The 19,223-nt window shown below is 42.8% G+C and overlaps 1 protein-coding gene across 1 annotated transcript; it reads right to left on the reverse strand.

Moving 5' to 3' along the window:
• Positions 1–9,657: 9,657 nt before the first annotated feature.
• Positions 9,658–14,932, reverse strand: LOC117052366. Its single transcript, XM_033159223.1, has 5 exons — positions 14,756–14,932; positions 13,408–13,609; positions 12,234–12,380; positions 10,696–10,830; positions 9,658–9,892 (listed from the first exon to the last, which is right to left on the reverse strand). The coding sequence occupies exons 1-5, from the start codon at positions 14,831–14,833 to the stop codon at positions 9,831–9,833; spliced, it is 624 nt and encodes a 207-aa protein (XP_033015114.1). The 5' UTR covers positions 14,834–14,932; the 3' UTR covers positions 9,658–9,830.
• Between the last annotated feature and the right edge of the window lie 4,291 nt (positions 14,933–19,223).

The raw sequence follows: 19,223 nt of genomic DNA on the forward strand, positions 1-19,223 counted from the left end.
TATCCAGTTCTAACTGTAGCTTCTTGTCCCAAATAGAGATTTCTCAGGAGACAGATGAGGTGATCCGGCACTCCCATTTCTTTAAGAACTTTCCATAGTTTGCTGTGGTCGACACAGTCAAATGCTTTTGCGTAGTCAATGAAGCAGAAGTAGATGTTTTTCTGGAACTCTCTAGCTTTCTCCATAATCCAGCGCATGTTTGCAATTTGGTCTCTGGTTCCTCTGCCCCTTCGAAATCCAGCTTGCACTTCTGGGAGTTCTCGGTCCACGTACTGCTTAAGCCTGCCTTGTATAATTTTAAGCATAACCTTGCTAGCGTGTGAAATGAGTGCAATTGTGCTTTAGTTAGAGCATTCTTTGGCACTGCCCTTCTTTGGGATTGGGATGTAAACTGATCTTCTCCAATCCCCTGGCCACTGCTGAGTTTTCCAAACTTGTTGGCATATTGAGTGTAGCACCTTAACAGCATCATCTTTTAGGATTTTAAATAGTTCAGCTGGAATATCATCACTTCCACTGGCCTTGTTGTTAGCAAGGCTTTCTAAGGCCCATTTGACTTCACTCTCCAGGATGTCTGGCTCAAGGTCAGCAACCACACTACCTGGGGTGTATGAGACCTCTATATCTTTCTGGTATAGTTCCTCTGTGTATTCTTGCCACCTCTTCTTGATGTCTTCTGCTTCTGTTAGGTCCTTTCCACTTTTGTCCTTAATTGTGGTAATCTTTGTACGAAATGTTCCTTTCATATCTCCAATTTTCTTGAACAGATCTCTGGTTTTTCCCATTCTGTTATTTTCCTCTATTTCTTTGCATTGCTCGTTTAGAAAGGCCCTCTTGTCTCTCCTTGCTATTCTTTGGAAATCTGCATTCAATTTCCTGTATCTTTCACTATCTCCCTCGCATTTTGCTTGCCTTCTCTCCCCCGCTATTTTTAAGGCCTCATTGGACAGCCACTTTGCTTTCTTGCATTTCTTTTTCATTGGGATGGTTTTCGTTGCTGCCTCCTGTATAATGTTACGAGCCTCCATCCACAGTTCTTCAGGCACTCTATCCACCAAATCTAAGTCCTTAAACCTGTTTTTCACTTCAACTGTGTATTCATAAGGAATTTGATTTAGATTGAATCTTACTGGCCCAGTGGTTTTTCCTACTTTCTTCAGTTTAAGCTGGAATTTTGCTATAAGAAGCTGATGATCAGAGCCACAGTCAGCTCCAGGTCTTGTTTTTGCTGAGTGTATAGAGCTTCTCCATCTTTGGCTGCAGAGAATATAATCAATCTGATTTCGATGTCGCCCATCTGGTGATGTCCATGTGTAGAGTCGTCTCTTGTGTTGTTGGAAAAGAGTGTTTGTGATGACCAGCTTGTTCTCCTGACAGAACTCTATTAGCCTTTGCCCTGCTTCATTTTGAACTCCAAGGCCAAACTTGCCAGTTGTTCCTTTTATCTCTTGACTCCCTACTTTAGCATTCCAATCCCCTATAATGAGAAGAACATCCTTCTTTGGTGTCATTTCTATAAGGTGTTGTAAGTCTTCATAGAATTGGTCAATTTCAGTTTCTTCAGCACTGGAAGTTGGTGCATAAACTTGGATTACTGTGATGTTAAAAGGACTGCCTTGGATTCGTATCGAGATCAATCTATCATTTTTGAAATTGCATCCCAGTACAGCTTTCGCCACTCTTTTGTTGACTATGAGGGCCACTCCATTTCTTTTACGGAAATGGAGTAAAAGAAATGTGGACTAGCTCTCCTAAACTCCCAGCTTCACCTGCATCCCACTCCTTCCCACCTGTGCCATGGTCCCATTGAGTGTACTCACCCAAGAGAAAGCACAAGATGCAGACAAAGCAAGCTAGGAAGAAACCCCAGAAAAGTGTAAGGCGAGTGCCATCTGTATCTACTTCGGTTCTAAGCTTCATGTCTGTAATCACCAGAGAGCACACCAGGATGATTCCTGCAGGCAAAGGGAAAGAAGCGTTGGGGTGGTGTGTTTTGGAATTAAACCATGCAGGGGTGAAGCCACAACAACCAGCTGGTTGTCAGGACTTCAAAGCACCATGCAGGTCACTCTTCAAGCACCCAACTGGCTGGTTGTCAGAGTTTGTAAAGAGCTGCGTGGGGTGCTGTTCACAGTGCTTTGCAAATCCTTTGTTGGCTCTGCACCATCTTTACCTGCACACCTGATTTCAGATATGCATGTAAATCCAAAGTTCATGCAATCAAAATCATCACACGTCTATCCAAGATGCCATTCCCACCTTCCACTGCTGTTTCCTCATCAAATGTTTTAAATTCTAATCTCCAGTGGAGTAGAGACCTGTATTACTTGTTGTTTGTGATGTTCTAGGTATGCAGCTAGCACAATATAAATTTAATCATCATAATATACTTTGATCTATTATCATTACTATGGACATCGGGCACTGTGTACATTTACAGCCAGTGTGGTATAGTGGTTAAAGTGTCAGACTAGGACATGGGAGACCAGAGTTCAATTCTCCACTCAGCCATGAAGCTCACTGGGTTCCCTTGGGCCAATCACTGTCTCTCGGCCTAACCCACCTCACAGGGTTGTTGTGAGGATTAAATGAGGATTGGGGAGAACCATGTACACCCCCTTGAGCTCCTTGGAGGGAAAAATGGGATATAAATGCAATAAATAAATAAAATAAAAACATTATAAGAATGTATTTTATCATTATTATCAAGAACATTGGCCAATGTGTACATTGAATCAATTAAATCAACAAGGTTTATTTAATGTCTCATTAAAAATAGAAATTCTGTGCTCAAATGATCCTGATCAAGGATTCAAATGACACCCCCCCTCCGACCTCTATATATTATGCCAATGGTGCAGAATTGCATATTTCCTCTGATTTAGTATGCTTTATTTTTGTTTTGCTAGTTAGGAGCAAGGTGCTCTTTGAGGCACTGAATGCATGCATCGCAGTAAATGGTGTTCATCTCTCCCTGGCCCCAGCCCTCTGGTTTATGAGGTGTCAGAGGTAGTGCCACATGCTTTCAAGCATACCTGTGCTGAAGTTAGCCAGAGAAGAAATCAGGGCTTCACATAGCTGCACGGTTGCAAGGCGAGAGAGGTAATCCCGTGATGAAACCAAAGCAATTAAACTCATAAGGACAGCTAATATTGAAAGGATCTGAGTAGCCTCCATATATCCTGAAAGGATTTTTAAAACAAAACAAAACAAAACAATTATTAAATATTAAGCTTCCTTAGACTAACTCAGGCTATTGGACCCACTGGTGACTCACCTGTGGCCCTCTGGTTGTCATTGGACTGCAACTCCCATCAGCTCTGGCCAGCCTGGGCAATGACCAGGAATGATAAGAGTTGCAGCCCAGCAACCTCTGGAAGACCACAGGTTCCTCACCCCATTTCTGCCCCAACTAGCATTTTGTGTGTCCAAGATCTTCTGCATCCTCCTTCCTAGCTTTTTGGAGATTTGTTTCAGGCAGTATCACTCCATTGTAATACTGAAAGGTACTCCTTTCCAATACCTAGGGCCAACCCACCCATGAGACAAGGTGAGCTGACTGCCTCAGGCAGCAGAATCCACTCCCACCTTGCCCATGATGTACAGGTAGATCTTGCCTCACCCCTCTTGGGGACTGCCTCAGGTTCTGAAATGTCTTGGGCCACCCCTCCAACATCTCATTTCAGATCATTGGCTTTGACCCTCATGCTGAAGTCCTGAGCCTTTCCCCTAAATGATATATCCCTGGGTAGTGTTTTATTATTTCATGATTAATATCTGTCAAGTAAAGCCATTCTTTTTGTCTCAGGGAGACTTTTAAAAAAGCAGTGAATGTCTAATTGAAATGCAAAAAAGATTTTTTAAAAAATAAAAAGTTACCTAAAAATACTCATCCTGCAACAACTAAAAAAAGTCCACCTCTGATCCCAGCCTAGCTAAAGGATGAACACCAATTAAGAGCAAAATGTCTTTGCTAATTGGAAGTTCTGCCTTTCCATATAAAATGTGCAAAGCAGCAAACAAGAAAAATGCATAGTGAAAGATAACCAATGAAAAGCAACAATAAGCCTGACAGAAAAAGCTCGATGAGAGCTCTACCTCGTTCCGAGGGCATGGAGGTGTTTTTTGTTGGGATCATGATAGAGAGGAAAGAGTCTGGCCTCCCCTGCCTGCCTGCTGTGGCTCTGGTGGGAGTTGCTCTCCCCACAGCATCTATTTACTTATTTAGAATACTTAAATCTTCCCTGTATTGCCCCCAAAGGTTCTCAAGCGGCTTTCAAAATATTTTCATGATCAAAACCATACTCAAGTCTGGTATCAAGAACAGGAGTAACAAGGTGTTTCTATAGAGCCAGAATTATCCAGGTGGCATTTTTCTGTTCTCTCTCTTTGTCTTCCCTGGTTGATGGCCTTTGACTTCTGCCTAGTGGGTAGCAGAGCCCCCACGAATCATCTCTAAGAAAATAGATCAACTGGATCTTGCTCATGATGGAGGCACATGTTACCCTGCTGCCAGCTGAAGTGCTGGATGGAGGGGAGAAAAATCCCAGTTTGTCTCCTACCTACAATGGACCGACCCCAAATTTGGCATAGTAGAAATGTGCAGACTACAGTATACAATTTAAAACGTGCATTAATTTGCTCAGTTGGTTTTTGTATTTGTGGTGGTGATAGTGGTTGCTAACATAGGCTGCATAATTTCAGCTTAGCACACTGCACAATTTATAGTCCTGATAATCAATTCACAATTACCCATTTGGCCCAGGAACTCCCCACCCACCCCAAATATTAACCAAGCATGCCACTTACCATTTATGGCAAAAATGGAATCGCACCCTAACTGATCACATATGGTCCACCATCCCAACACTAAATATTGAGTATCTTCAAAATGATGCCATAGCATTAGGGGAGATCCTATGACAATTATGAGCAAGGTGAGGTTGATGCAGCACAAAGTAAAGTATGTCTTTTCCCGGAAAGATACCTGGCAGATCTTGAGGAGGACCTGCAGAAGGGGAGGGTGAAAGTCCAGCATCATCAGGCATCCTTAAAATAGTAAGACTTCACATTGATATGTCAGAGAAGGTGTGGGGAACTGTCCTGCTCTGGTAACAGGAAGGAGGTGATAAAACAATGCAGGTTGCTTGTTTCAGTACCATGGAGACCTCCTAGTGAGCAATGTACTCTAATAAGGCTTGGGATGGTGACACTCCAGCCCACCTCGTCTAGGCTCTGTCTCCTTTTGAACAACTAGAGTCTCTTAAAGGATCAGCCCTCTGGCCTGATGAATGGCACATGTCCTGCACTCAATGGGCTCCTACCAGATGTGTTCTCTGTGCCATTGGACTTGCATGTTGGTTTGGGAGGTGCTCATAGGAACACAGGAAGCTCCCTTATACGGAATGAGACTATTTGGTCCATCTCAGTAGAGAATGGTCCATTTGGAAGAATGGGGAAACGCCCAACAAACCTCAGTCTGCCCTCAGAAAATCCTCACATGCCTGCCTTCTTACTTGGAACCAGTTGAGAGGGTAGCACTATCTGTCAGTTTCCAGGCCTTCCTTAGTTTTAGTGTTTACCCTTGTAGAACATAACTTGGGAAGCCGATGGAGACAAAACTAGCATTAGTTGGCACTGCTCTGAGATTCTTCTGAACAGAGTTCCACCTGCCCTACCTGCACTACACATTTGAAGCAATATCATGCCGCCTTAAAAAGACACAACGTCCTCCAGGCAGAGGGCCTTCTCAGTAGTGGCACCCACCCTGCGGAAAGCCTTCCCATCAAATGTCAAGGAAATAAACAACTGTCTGACTTTTAGAAGACACCTGAAGGCAGCCCTGTTTAGGGAAGTTTTTTTCCATAAGAATTTATTGGATTTTAACAAAAATAACAAATACAAAATACAAACTACAAAATAAACAATACACTACATCAAAAAAAAATAACCATAACAAACAAACACTTAATTCCCTATTCTTATCTTATTCATAACATTATTTTGGGACCTCCTCGCATCCTCTCTTCTGCGTCCATTTCTAATTAACTATAGTAACTTTATGACATTGGAAATTCTTCCTTCTCAACTAATCTTAATATTTACAAATCATAATCATCATATACCTATAATCTTGTTCCTAATAAAATTAACATGTCACAATTCTAACTTCTTATATCCTATCCTAACTTCTCATTACTGTAGCCTTAAATATCCTCTGATTCCAATTTCAAATGTCTATCTGTTCCCATCATTTCCAGCAATTTTTAAATTTCTTCCAGTCCTCTTACACCGTTTTTTCCCTGTGGTCTTGGAGTTTCGTGGTCAGCTCTCCCCCCCCCTTTAAATAATCTTTCTTCACCCCATACCTTTCCTGACCATTCTAACCCTTCCCTTTCTTTTTCCCATCCCCCACAGATCTCCCCCCAAAAGTCCTCTTTCCAGCTCCTGCGTCTTCTTTTGTTGTTTTTATCATGCCCAATTCTGGACTTGGCATTCTTATTTGTGAGTTCTTCTTTTCCGGGTTGTATCTCTTTTCTTCTTTGTGGGCTACTGTTGCTTGTTGCATTTTTCCTTGTTGTTTTCCTTGAACTCTTGGTCTCTCACTCCAAGAGCTCTCTAATCTTTCAACTTTCTGGACTCCAAGCCTCTCACACTTAAAGAGCCCTTCTTGTTTTGCTGATTGTTCATCCTTGTAGCCCTCCTCTCTGTTTAGGGAAGTTTTTAATGTTTGATCTTTTATTTTATTTTTTAAAATCCTGTTGGAAGCTGCCCAGAGTGGCTAGGGAAACCCAGCCAGATGGGCGGGGTATAAATAATAAATTATTATTATTATTGCTCCAAAGGATCCTAGAAGCTGTGGTTTGCTAAGCATGTTGAGAGATATTAGGAAAACCCCTTTCCTCCCCATGCAGAGGTACCATTTTCAGAGTTCCCTGGGAAGAGGGATTGTTAAACCCTGCCAGAGTGTTGGACTCTCAGCTCCTGGAAAAGGATGCGAACTGCCTGTGTTTCCCAGTTCATTTTCCACACATTTGTCCCTAGAGGACGCTAAAAGAAAAGGGTAAAGAGGAAGGAGAAGGGGGACAGCGACTGGAAGGCAGAGGGGCAAGAACTATATGGAACTTAAGAACACAAGAACACAAGAAGAGCATCTTGGATCAGGCCACTAGCTCATCTAGACCAACATCCTGTTCTCTCAGTGGCCAACCAGATACCTGAGGGAAACGTTCAAACAGGACTCGAGAACAAGAGCCCTCTCCTTTCCCACAGTTTCCAGCTGCTAGTATTCAGAAGCATTACTGCCTCCGGAAAAAAAGTTTGTGAATAAAGGAGCAGCTTGCTGGAGTCTTGCCTAATCTGTCTTCTTGACCAGATACAAGATACAAAGTGATTTGGTAGCATATTCTAGGGCCTGTGGATTGGGATGTACCTTTTTGCTCAGTATCATCTCTCCCTATGGTTGGTTCTGTCCTTCAACATCAGATCACAGGAGCACTGCCTCCTTTCCTCTGTGCTGCTCATCTAGCAAACATGATTCTGGGTGGTTTCCATGTCTGCCTTTGTGATATTTCCAATGATGTCACTCACCCCTCTTTCTGCCTAGACCTAACAATCCCCAGCTCCCATGGGAACAATGAAAGTCATGTTTTAATAACAATGTACAGTGGTACCTCGGGTTACAGACGCTTCAGGTTACAGACGCTTCAGGTTACAGACTCCACTAACCCAGAAATAATACCTCAAGTTAAGAACTTTGCTTCAGGATGACAACAGAAATCGGGCGGCAGCGGCGCAGCAGCGGCGCGGCAGCAGCAAGAGGCCCCATTAGCTAAAGTGGTGCTTCAGGTTAAGAACAGTTTCAGGTTAAGAAGGGACCTCCAGAACAAATTATGTTCTTAACCCAAGGTAACACTATACTAGCTGTCCTAGGGGAGTGGGTGGCGCTGTGGTCTAAACCACTGGGCCTCTTGTGCTTGCTGATTGGGAGATTGGCAGTTCAAATCCCCGTGATGGGGTGAGCTCCTGTTGCTCTGTCCCAGCTCCTGCCAACCTAGCAGTTCGAAAGTATACCAGTGCATGTAGATAAATAGGTACCGCTGCAGCGGGAAGGTAGACAGCATTTCCACGCACTCTGGTTTCCAGCACAGTGTTTGGTTGTGCTAGAAGCGGTTTAGTCATGCTGGCCACATGACCTGGAAAGCTGTCTGTGGAAAAATGTTGGCTCCCTCTGCCTGAAAGCGAGATGAGCGCCGCAACTCCATAGTTGCCTTTGACTAGAATTAACTCTCCAGGAGTCCTTTACCTTTACCTTTTACTAGCTGTCCTACACAAAGTTTCTTCTTTAGAATGGAATAAGGCTCTGATTTTATAGCACAGGTAGCCAATGTGGTGATTTTAGCACTCAGAAGGGTCTGTTGGCAGTCTTTCAGATATTTGGGGCCTTATTTAGGACTCTAAATATCAATGTGAGCACCTTGAATTGGGCCTGGAAACTCTTCTCTTCCTCTTCTCTCTCCCCCCACCCCACCCACAATGCCAGAAAATGCCTTGCTTGTAGGCACTGCTTGGCTGCAGAATTGTACTGCAAAATTCAGATAAGTGCATGTTTTAAAGGATGGCTGTGTTCCTGCTCACATAAGGTAAAGGGACCCCTGACCATTAGGTCGAGTCGCGGACGACTCTGGGGTTGCGGTGCTCATCTCGCTTTACTGGCCAAAGGAGCCAGCATACCGCTTCTGGGTCATGTGGCCAGTATGACTAAGCTGCTTCTGGTGAACCAGAGCAGCACACGGAAACGGCGTTTACCTTCCTGCCATAGTGGTACCTATTTACCTACTTGCACTTCGTGTTTTTGAACTGCTAGGTTGGCAGGAGCAGGGACCGAGCAATGGGAGCTCATCCTGTCACGAGGATTCGAACCGCCGACCTTCTGATCAGCAAGCCCTGCTCACATATCATCATGCCAAAGGCAAGTGAGGTATGTTTGCTTCTAATTGCAAACTGAATCAAATTTCTCCCTAATGTTCAGGTTACTGAATCTATCAATTCCAGTTTCTCTCAATTTCTTATTCACATTTCCACATCAGCATGCCATTTAAAAAAAGAAAAAAGAAAAATTGCTTCCACGTGAAACATGAAAACATGGGAAATCCTCCTGAAAATTGTGTTTGCTTCATAGTTTCTTTGTAGTTGCAATTTTGCCAAATTATTAACATTATTTCAAGCAGCTTCCTACTATATAATACATGTTCTTCTGCCATTCTACCTAACATAAGCATTTTGATGCACACTTTGCCCCTCTACACCCACCCACCCACTTCTGTACCCATTATTGTGGGTCATACTACAAACTTCAGAGAAGTGCAAATTTAAAAGGATAGCTGTGTTTCAGTTCATGTAATGATTTGGAAAGTGAATTGCTCATGCTGACAACTGAACTGGCTTTTTCCCTCATCCCTAGCCAGAAGTGAACATTTGGAGAGGTGTGGCCTTTTGAATAAAATTAATGCAGAGACAAAACTAGCCACGAGAAACTGAATAACAAAGTGACTGTGCATAGCATTACATATCTGATTGAGAAACATCCATTTGGCAAAAAGTTGTTTTTTTAATGCTACTATGTTTATCTTGCTGAAGTCCTTCAACATCTGCAGTGACTCTGTTAAGTCTCATCGCCACACAGAATTTCCATTTTCCAGACAGGCTCCAGGACCTGATATGTGGCTTATGGAGAAGAATGCCTGTGATGATGGGTACAGCCCAAAGAATGCACAGGGGATATCATGCGATCCAACAGTAAAGAACTTTGAACCCACGGCTGGTGTTATTTAGATCTTCATTATTTTATTTCCAAAGAACCACCTCCTGTGCTGCAGCAGACTCAGGGTTCCTGGGTGCAGGGGGAGTAGGAAAAAAAAAAGCTATCACTAGTCTGGCAAGACTGCTGTTCAGAATCCACTAAGCAATTACTAACAATAATTTTAGATTTTTCAGCTATATGATTAGATTTATTTAGCTAGCAAAGGTGTCCAAGCTACAATTCTCAGAGTGATTTAACAGCCAATCCCTCTTCCCAGAGAACTCTGGGAATTGCAGCACTGTGTAGGGGTCTCCTTACAACTCCCAGCACCCTTAACAAACTACACTCAGTCTGCTGAACAGGTGTTGCTCACCGGGGGTGCCAACTTGAATAAAATAATGGGGCACCCAGGTAAACCCCACCCCACATAATCAATCCCAAGATGACACACCATTTGAATGGCAATGGCCACCAACTTTCCAGGAGCCTGGATTCCTCAAATATTTTATTGTGGGGGTGGGCTGAAGGGACCTCAGCCCCTAGGAGTGCCATGGCTGCTGGGCTGCTCATTGCTGATGGGCAACTCCAAGTCTCCTGCAGCTTTCCCTTCTGACGTCTCCTAATCTTAAAAGTGGGCTTGTGCCAGTCAACTCTTCAAGTAGAGGGTTGCCCTCTGAAAAGTAAGGTGCCTGGGCAGTGTTGGCATTTTGCCACCTATGTGAAATGGGAAGGTGCTGCCCCGTGCTGCTCCCACTGCTGCCCCCCTTTACCTGGGTGTCATGGGGGCTCCAACAATGACAACAATGGCAGCAGGCTTGCGAGATCTTGCAGGGAACTGCCATTTCTCTGCCCACTGCATGGACAAGCCACTCCTGTATATGGGCTGTACTTACCTAAGATGAAACACAGGAAACAGGCAAAGCACCCTGCGAAGAATCCCAGGTATGGTGCTGCATGAGTCCCATCTGAATCTACCTCAATTGCAAGCTTGCAGTATGTAACCACTAAAGAACAGAGCAGGAAGAAACCTGCAGGCAGAAGGAGGACAAGAGAAGGCTTTGTGGTGATCCCATTCTCCTTTCCCTCTTCTTCTGGATGTCTTAATTTTATTTTCAGAATTATCTGGTATGGACACCTTAAACATACATATCCATCAATAGTCGACATAAGGTTTCCAAACACCCAAGAGCAACTTAAAATCACACATAGTCAGCCCTATACTCCATGGCTGAGCAACCTTTGGCCCTCCAGATGTTTCTGGACTGCAACTTCCATCAACCTCAACCACTGGCTACGCTGGCTGGGGCTGATGGGAGCTGGAGTCCCACAATGTGTGGACACAGATACTTGATCTCTGCCCTACTCTCACTTCCTTGAGAGTAAGTCCCGTTGACCTTAGTAGGCTTTATTCTCAGCAGACATGAATATGATTGCATGAGCAATGCACATATAACAACAACAACAACAACAACAACAACAACAACAACAACAACAACCTTATTTATACAGTGCCCATCTGGCTTTTGTTGCCCCAGCCACTCTGGGCATCCCTGTCAGTGATAAAGGGAGGAGCAAGGAGGAGGAAGTGGAGGAGGAGGGCACTTGACAAAAGAAATGACCAGCTCAGCCAGGCCTTGTTCACTCACGTGTGAGTTTCTGACTGAAATAGGAAACCCAAGGTCTTCACCTAGGTGGGGGGGGGGGAGTGAAAGGGGTTTAAAGATATCTGACCAGGAGATGTAACATACAGACCTGTATATACAGATGTATTTTTATATCTGCCAGCATTTGATGTACAAAGCTGGGGCTTAAACAGTGAAAGGAAATGAATTATATGGACTACTTTCTTTTTTAAAGATCCATTTTTACTTTTGACCTTATTGTTCCAACTTGTTTAATTCAGAGAGAGAGAGAGAGAGAGAGAGAGAGAGAGAGAGAGAGAGATGGCTTAAACAAGGAACAACCCCTATCAAAGCAGTGTTCAGTTATTTATAAAGCCAACTTGCTTGACATAACGGCCTTCATGAGCCCTGGGAACATAGAGGCTACTTGCCTCCCGCTTTCTAAGCCAACCTTTGCTCCCTCCACCCAGATGTTGCCAAACTGCAGTTCTCATCACCCCTGCTCATTGGCCATGATTGCTGGGGCTGTTAGGAGTTGTAGTTCAGCAGTATCTGGAAGGACAAAGGCTCCCCACAGCTGCTCTAGGAAAAGGCTATCACTCAGGGAGGAGGCCTCACCCTCTGGCACAGGATTCCTGTCCTCCTTCGCGTTTGCTCCCTTTTTCAGTGTTCACAGTTGGTTCTTTCTCTCCAATCCTGAATCAGCACTCTTCCAAGGCTCACTGCTCTGTGATTTTTAGCTGGTTCGTGGGGGGTGGGGGTCGGGAGTGCTGTTCTATCATATATTGCTATTATGGCTTACACAATACCTGCGCTGAAGTGCGCCACAGAAGAAAGCAGGCTTTCGGATACCACCTTTTTCATGACCTGAGTGAGAGGCTCCCATGTCAAAAAAAGGGCAACGAAATCGCTGATTAAGGCTAGTATCAAAAGGAGACGGACCACATGCAGGTATTCTAGAGGAAGTGAAAGGAGGGGAAAAGAATTAATGATATATAAAGCTGCCTTATACCAAATCGGGTTACTTAGAGTTGGAGTGGTGCAGTGTTTTAGGCCACATGCAAAGCACACATTTAAAGCGGTATCATAAACAGTGATGCCTTCCCCAAAGAATTCTGGGAGCCATCATTTGTTAAGGGTGCTAAAAGTTGTTAGGAGACCATAGCTGTCAACTTTTCCCTTTTCTTGCGAGGAATCCTATTCGGAATAAGGGAATTTCCCTTTAAAAGGGGGGAAAGTTGACAGCTATGTAGGAGACCCTTATCCCCCTCACAAAACTACAATTCCCAGAGCAATTGCTCTGCCCAAGGAAATCCAGGAATTATAGTTTTGTGAGGGGAATAGGGGTCTCTACTGACAACTCTAAGCACCCTTAACAAACTAGAGCTCCCAGAATTCTTTGGGGGAAGTCATCACTGTTTAAAGTGGCGTCACATACCCTCCAACACTTCTCCAATGAAAAGAGAGATGTTCCCTCCAAACGCTTCTCCGATGAAAATAGGGATATCCTAAGGAAAAGTGGGATATTCTGGGATCAAATCAGAAACCAGGATGGCTTCTGTAAATCTGGGACTGTCCCTGGAAAATAGGGGCACTTGGAAAGTCTGGTGTTTAATGTGTGGTGTGAACATAGCCTAGGAGTGGACAGGTGAGGGTTCAAGTCAGCACTCAGCTATGAAGTTCTCTCGCTGGTTCATTTCACATATCCTATGGTGTACTGGTAAATTCTGAACCGCAGGGGTTAATAATAAGAGACCCTGTAGCCACACCCCCAAGGAAGGTCCAAAAATACAGCTGGGTCCAAAAACACAGCAAACCTCCCCCCACCTCCAGCTCAAAGAGCATCAGTACTATATAGCATGATAGCCAGTTTCTTGTGAACAGCGCATCTTCAGTCCCCTGCAATTTACATGGAACAGAATGTATACAGCCCCGACCATTCCTAACTCATTTGTCCTGGGAAACCAGTCTTGTGTCTCTCACCATTGACGGGGAGAAAAATGTCGTCACACTCTAGCTGATGGTTGCATATGGCCCACAATCCGAAAACAAAATAGCCGTCCACATAGTTGTGTCGGAGCAATAAGGGAGTTGCCATGACATTCAGGAGCAGCATGAAGTTGATAAAGCACAAGGTGCAATAGGTGCTTCTGTAGAAGGACGCCGAGCATATCTTGGCAAGGATCTGAGGAAAGAGGAAAGCCCACATCAAGCCACCCTAAGAGAATAGTAAGGCTTTCATGGTGGCAATTGGTAGGATGATGGTGAGCATTTATTATTTTGATGGGAAGCACCCAGAGTGGCTGGGGCAACTCTGACAGATTAAGTTGATGGATTATGCCGAAATGGCAAAAATGACCAGAAGAATCAGAAATCAGTAAGACCAAAATTTTAAGAAAGAATGGGGAAAATTTATAATTTATCTATAAAACCATTGTAAACAGTTAAAATTGTTAGTAGGACTGGAATAACACTTGTAGTTTAATGGTGAATTTTAGACACAGTGGAGATGTAAAAGATTTGTATTATTATAAAAGGTGCAGGAGGAAATGACTAACAATAGGACCCACAAAGCAGAGGAGGGAAGTACAGGAGATTCTTTGGAATCTTGTTTTTTAGTTGTATGTGGGATATGTGATTGTAAAACTGCAATTTGAAAAACTAAATTAATTAATTAATTAAAAACAAAACAAAACAGAGTGGCTGGGACAACCCAGTCAGATTGGAAGCTAATAATAATAATAATAGTAATAATAATAATAATAATAATAATAATAATAATAATAATAATAATAATAATAATAATTTGTTGATTGACTGACTGCCAGAGTTTTAACTCTAATAATGTCTAAAAGTTTTTAATGACTGTTTTTAATATATGCTTTTAGTTGTTTCTATTTTATCTGTAAGTCACCCTGAGTCCCTTCTGAATAAAGAAGGGGTATCAAGATGTTGATGATGATGACGACGACAATGATATCCCTCTCCTGCTGTTGCATCCTTACTGTAGCCCTTTCCAACTTTGTATTTCAGACACGTGTCTCTTGAGAGCTGTAGTACAGGTGTGGGCAACCTTTGGTCTTCCAGAAGCTGCTGAACTCTAACTCCTATCAGCCCCAGCAAGTGTGGCCAAATGACCCGGGGTTGATGGTAATGGCAGTTCAGCAACATCCAGAGAGCCAAAGGTCCCCCACACCTGACCCCATAGGAAGAATGAGAGAAAGAGAAGGGAGGCGAGATCAAAAGGAAGCAAGAGGCAGAAGAAAGAATACATGAACAGTAAAGGAACCGTTTGTTTGTGCTCGAGCCTTGCCTATTGTGTCCTGCTTACCAAGGGCAAGAAAGCAGGCAATCTGGCAATGGATCTTTGGATCCTATGTATTGTCAAACACTTCTTAGTCACTATCATCTCTGCCAGGAGTTGTTACGGACCTTTGGGCATCAGAGAATAAACAACTGGTTCAAGGCCTCCTTCACTCTGTGCTGGTCACCTAGCGACTACCACCTGATGTTTCCATGCCTGCCTTTGTGATGCTTCCAGTGATGTCACACACATTCCGCAGAAGCGGATTTAAGGGAGCATGGCTGGGTGCTGAGCCGAGAAGGCGCCACAGGGGGTGCTGCAACAATGACTTAGAATGGAAGGCGGGAGGCGGGGGACACTGAATTTTGGTGTTGCATACAGCGCTGCTGAAATTTGAAGAAGTCCACCACAGCATTCCACACATCACCTCTCTTCCTGCTTGTTCCTGGCATTCCCCAGCTTCCATGGAAGCAACTGAAGTCATTTTTTAAATATATATTTATGTCTGCTATTCCATGAGCCCATTGGCCATTTATACAGCTACATGGTGACCTCCATCTATTTATTCGTTTATATGCATTTATAAACCACTTGATTATTATTTTTAAATAAATAAATTCTGCAAAAGTGTAAAAACGTGGAGCTGGATACATAATCCAGCGTCTCGAAAAACTCAGTTTCTGGTGCTCACTTTCAGCAGCACATATACCAAAACTGGAATGATACAGAAAAGACTAGCGGGAAACTCAAGTTTCTGATTTAAGGACCAAGCATGTTCCTAGTCCTTCCTGTTGCGAATATATGCTCGCATTTGTCTGGGGAGTGCCTGGAAAGGCCTCAAGAGCCATAGGAGCTGCTCAGCTTGTGCATTTGTTAAATCTGAAGTAGCATCTATTGCTTTGCCCACTTTTGCCTCTGTTCCTGTCCATCATATCCACCCCTAACAGACTGTCTCAGGCATTAAGCTCTGCAGTGGGGGCTTATTTAGTAGTTGCATCACCCTCAGAAGGGCAGAGAATAGCAGCCCAAAGAGGACTTCCTCTGTGACAGCCCCTAAATTGTAGATTTCCCTCTTTTTGGAGGAGCATCTAGCATCTTCAGCATACAGTTTTTGGCACATGCTTAAGATGAACAATTAAAAAATTATTATTTTTTTCATGACCCACCTGAATTTATATTGTTGTGTTCCATCCTAGAACGGTATTGTGTGTTTTAAAATTGCAGTGATTTTTATCCATTTTAAAATTGTGTTTTGTGTTTGCTGTCACCCACCCTGGCAAAGGGTGGATAATAAAGCTTATCAACCAATCATATGCTTATATTACTTAGGCTAGTGATCTAAGCAGCCATGGACAGAAATAATGCCAACTCTGTCCCTATTTCTGCTCTGGCAACATTCATTACATGAACTAACCATGTCACCCATAGCATCAGGAGGTTTGTTTGCTTGCTCATCTCCACAGATCAACCCCGAAAGAAGAAATGTATCACCAGGACAAATGAGGACACAAATATGCAGAAATCTGGCACACACCAATTTATATGTACAGCTGCAAACTTAGAAATAATGGCTATCTATTAAGTAGAGTCACAATGCATCCTATTGCAGTAAGACATTGACCAGGTGATCTGTGTGCCTGCTCAGTCTGAATCTTCAAGGTCCCTCCTGCATCTCCCCCTTTTGATGGTTCTTTATCTCTAAACCAGACTTGGGTTGGGCAGTCCTTCAAATAGACAGCACCTTCAAATGGAGGACCATCCGCTGAAAAGTAGGACACCCGGACACCCATGCCATAGGCTATGGCTCTAGTCTCTCTTTCCCTTGATAATGTTTACCATTACAAAACATGTGGTGTTGCATGGGACCACCATGGAGAGAATTTCCTGGCCATACTTAATGAAGCGAGGTTGAGAAACAAGTGGTGTGATGGCATTGCATGTTTTCAGTTTTGACACCATCGATTGGAGCCAAGCTTGATCCCCATTCACAAGCTGTTCCATCAACCACCCACCACTAAAACACAGGGCCGGCTGGTGCCCATGGGGTCTAGTAGGGCAGAAGCCAAGGAGACCAACATTAGTTGGTGCCAGAACCAATGACAGCCAGAGCCAACTCACTCTAATTTTGCTCCCGTTCTTCTGCCTGCTAAGTTCTACAAGGGCAACACAGAGCTTGAGGGAGAGGAAGCTGACAGGCAGTTCCACCCACCTGAACTGGTTGCAAATACAAAGGTAGACAGGTGGGGGCTGGCTGAGGGCACACTGAGACTGGCAGTAGTACAATGTCTCTCTCAAGTTTTTCCATATAACATTTTTATAAGTCAGTGTTGGTGTTGAAAGTTGGGTCTGGGTGTGTGGGGTGGTGTGGCGTGGGGCTGAGGAGAGAGTGTGGCCTGGAAAGAGTCCCTAGGGGCATATAAGGAGGCCTGGAGGGTCAAAATTGGGCTGCTGACTCCCACCCCTACTCTTGTGGAGAGAAGTTCTTCTGAAGAGAAAAGAACAGAATACAATAAATAAAATACAAATTGAGGATAAAGAAGTTGAAAGTCCATCAGAGATAAGAAAAGGATTCGCAAAGTATTATAGACAATTATATAAAAAATCTGGAAATCATGATATTAATAAAATCGTGAAGTATTTAAATAAAAAAGAGGTGCGGAAGATAACAACAGAAATGAAAAACCGATTAAATGGAAGAATTGAAAAGGAAGAGATTACCAAAGCAATTGGAAACTTGAAAAGTGGGAAGGCTCCAGGACTGGATGGATTTACGGCAAGATACTACAAAAAATTCAAAGACATCCTGCTTGAACCCCTCAAAGAAGTAATGAATAATATTTTAGAAAAAGCGGAAATACCAGATACATGGAAAGATGCGTACATATCATTGATACCAAAACCAGATTTGGATTTGCTCCAGATCAAGAATTATAGGCCGATTTCGCTATTGAACAATGACTATAAGATTTTTGCTAGTATATTAGCAAATAGAATGAAGAACATTTTGAAAAAGGTGATTTATCAAGATCAGGCGGGCTTCTTACCAGCAGACAGTTGAAAGATAATGTAAGAAACATAATAAATATTATCGAATTTCTGACTGTCAGGAATGAGAAGCAAGCTGCATTGATATTTATAGATGCGGAAAAGGCCTTTGATAATATTTCATGGGAATTTATGGTAAAGAATTTTGAAGCAATGGATATGAGTGAGAAGTTCATAAGAAGTATCAAAGCAATATATTCACAACAAAGAGCAAAAATAATTGTAAATAATACGCTAACTGAAAGTATAGAGATTGCGAAGGGAACAAGACAAGGATGCCCTTTGTCACCGTTATTGTTCATCTCGGTCCTGGAAGTCCTCTTGAAGACAATAAGGCAATCGGAAAGAATAAAAGGAATTACAATCGGTAAGAAACAGCATAAAGTGAAAGCCTATGCCGATGACTTAGTACTGACAATAGAAGAGCCTATATAAAGTGCGAACGCAGTATTGGAAGAGATGGAAGAATTTGGACAAGTCGCAGGATTCAAACTTAATAGGAAAAAGACTAAGATTTTGGTCAAGAATATGAAAAATGGAGAAATACAGGAACTGCAACAACAAACTCAAATTGAGGTGACAAAGAAAGTTAAATATCTGGGAGTGTGGATAACTCCAAAGAATATTAATCTGTACCAAGATAATTATGAAGTAACACGGAATAAAATTAAGAGAGACCTGGAAGTGTGGGAAAGGATGAAATTTTCTTTGTTGGGAAGAATTTCAGCAATAAAAATGAACGTGCTACCAAGAATGCTATTTTTGTTTCAAACAATACCAATAATAAAAGGGACAGCTGTCTTCAGAGAATGGCAAAAGAAAATTTCAAGATTTATCTGGCAGGGGGAAAAACCCCGGATATGATTTAAGTTATTGACAGACAGTAAGGAAAGAGGAGGTTTTTTCTTACCGGACTTAAAGTTATACTATGAAGCAGCTTGTCTCTGTTGGATAAAGGAGTGGATAACGTTAAAGAATCCAGACCTATTAGATCTGGAAGGACATGATAACAGATTTGGTTGGCACGCATATCTTTGGCAAGAAAACATAAAGGTCCATAGAAGTTTCGGAAACCACATCTTCCGGAGGTCTCTCTACGAAGTTTGGGACAGATATAAAAACCTATTAGAAAGGAAAACACCATGGTGGTTATCGCCAACTGAAATGATTAGCTTGAAAAAGACTAATATAAGCCAAAAGTGGATAACATATGAGACATTGCTTAAGAAAGAAGGCAATAAATGGAAATTGAAGCCATATGAGGAAGTGAAAGAATATGTAAGCAATTGGTTGCAGTACCATCAAATTAATGAGATGTTTAAAAGCGACATGAAAAAGGCAGGATTTAGCGAGACAAAATCAAAGTTTGAAGTAGAAATACTTAATAGTGACTTTAAAGTACTCGCTAAGATGTATAAAACGCTGTTGGAATGGAACTTGAAAGATGAAG

This window comes from Lacerta agilis, chromosome 8 (assembly GCF_009819535.1).
Source record: "Lacerta agilis isolate rLacAgi1 chromosome 8, rLacAgi1.pri, whole genome shotgun sequence".
NCBI classification, from domain to species: Eukaryota; Metazoa; Chordata; class Lepidosauria; order Squamata; family Lacertidae; genus Lacerta; species Lacerta agilis.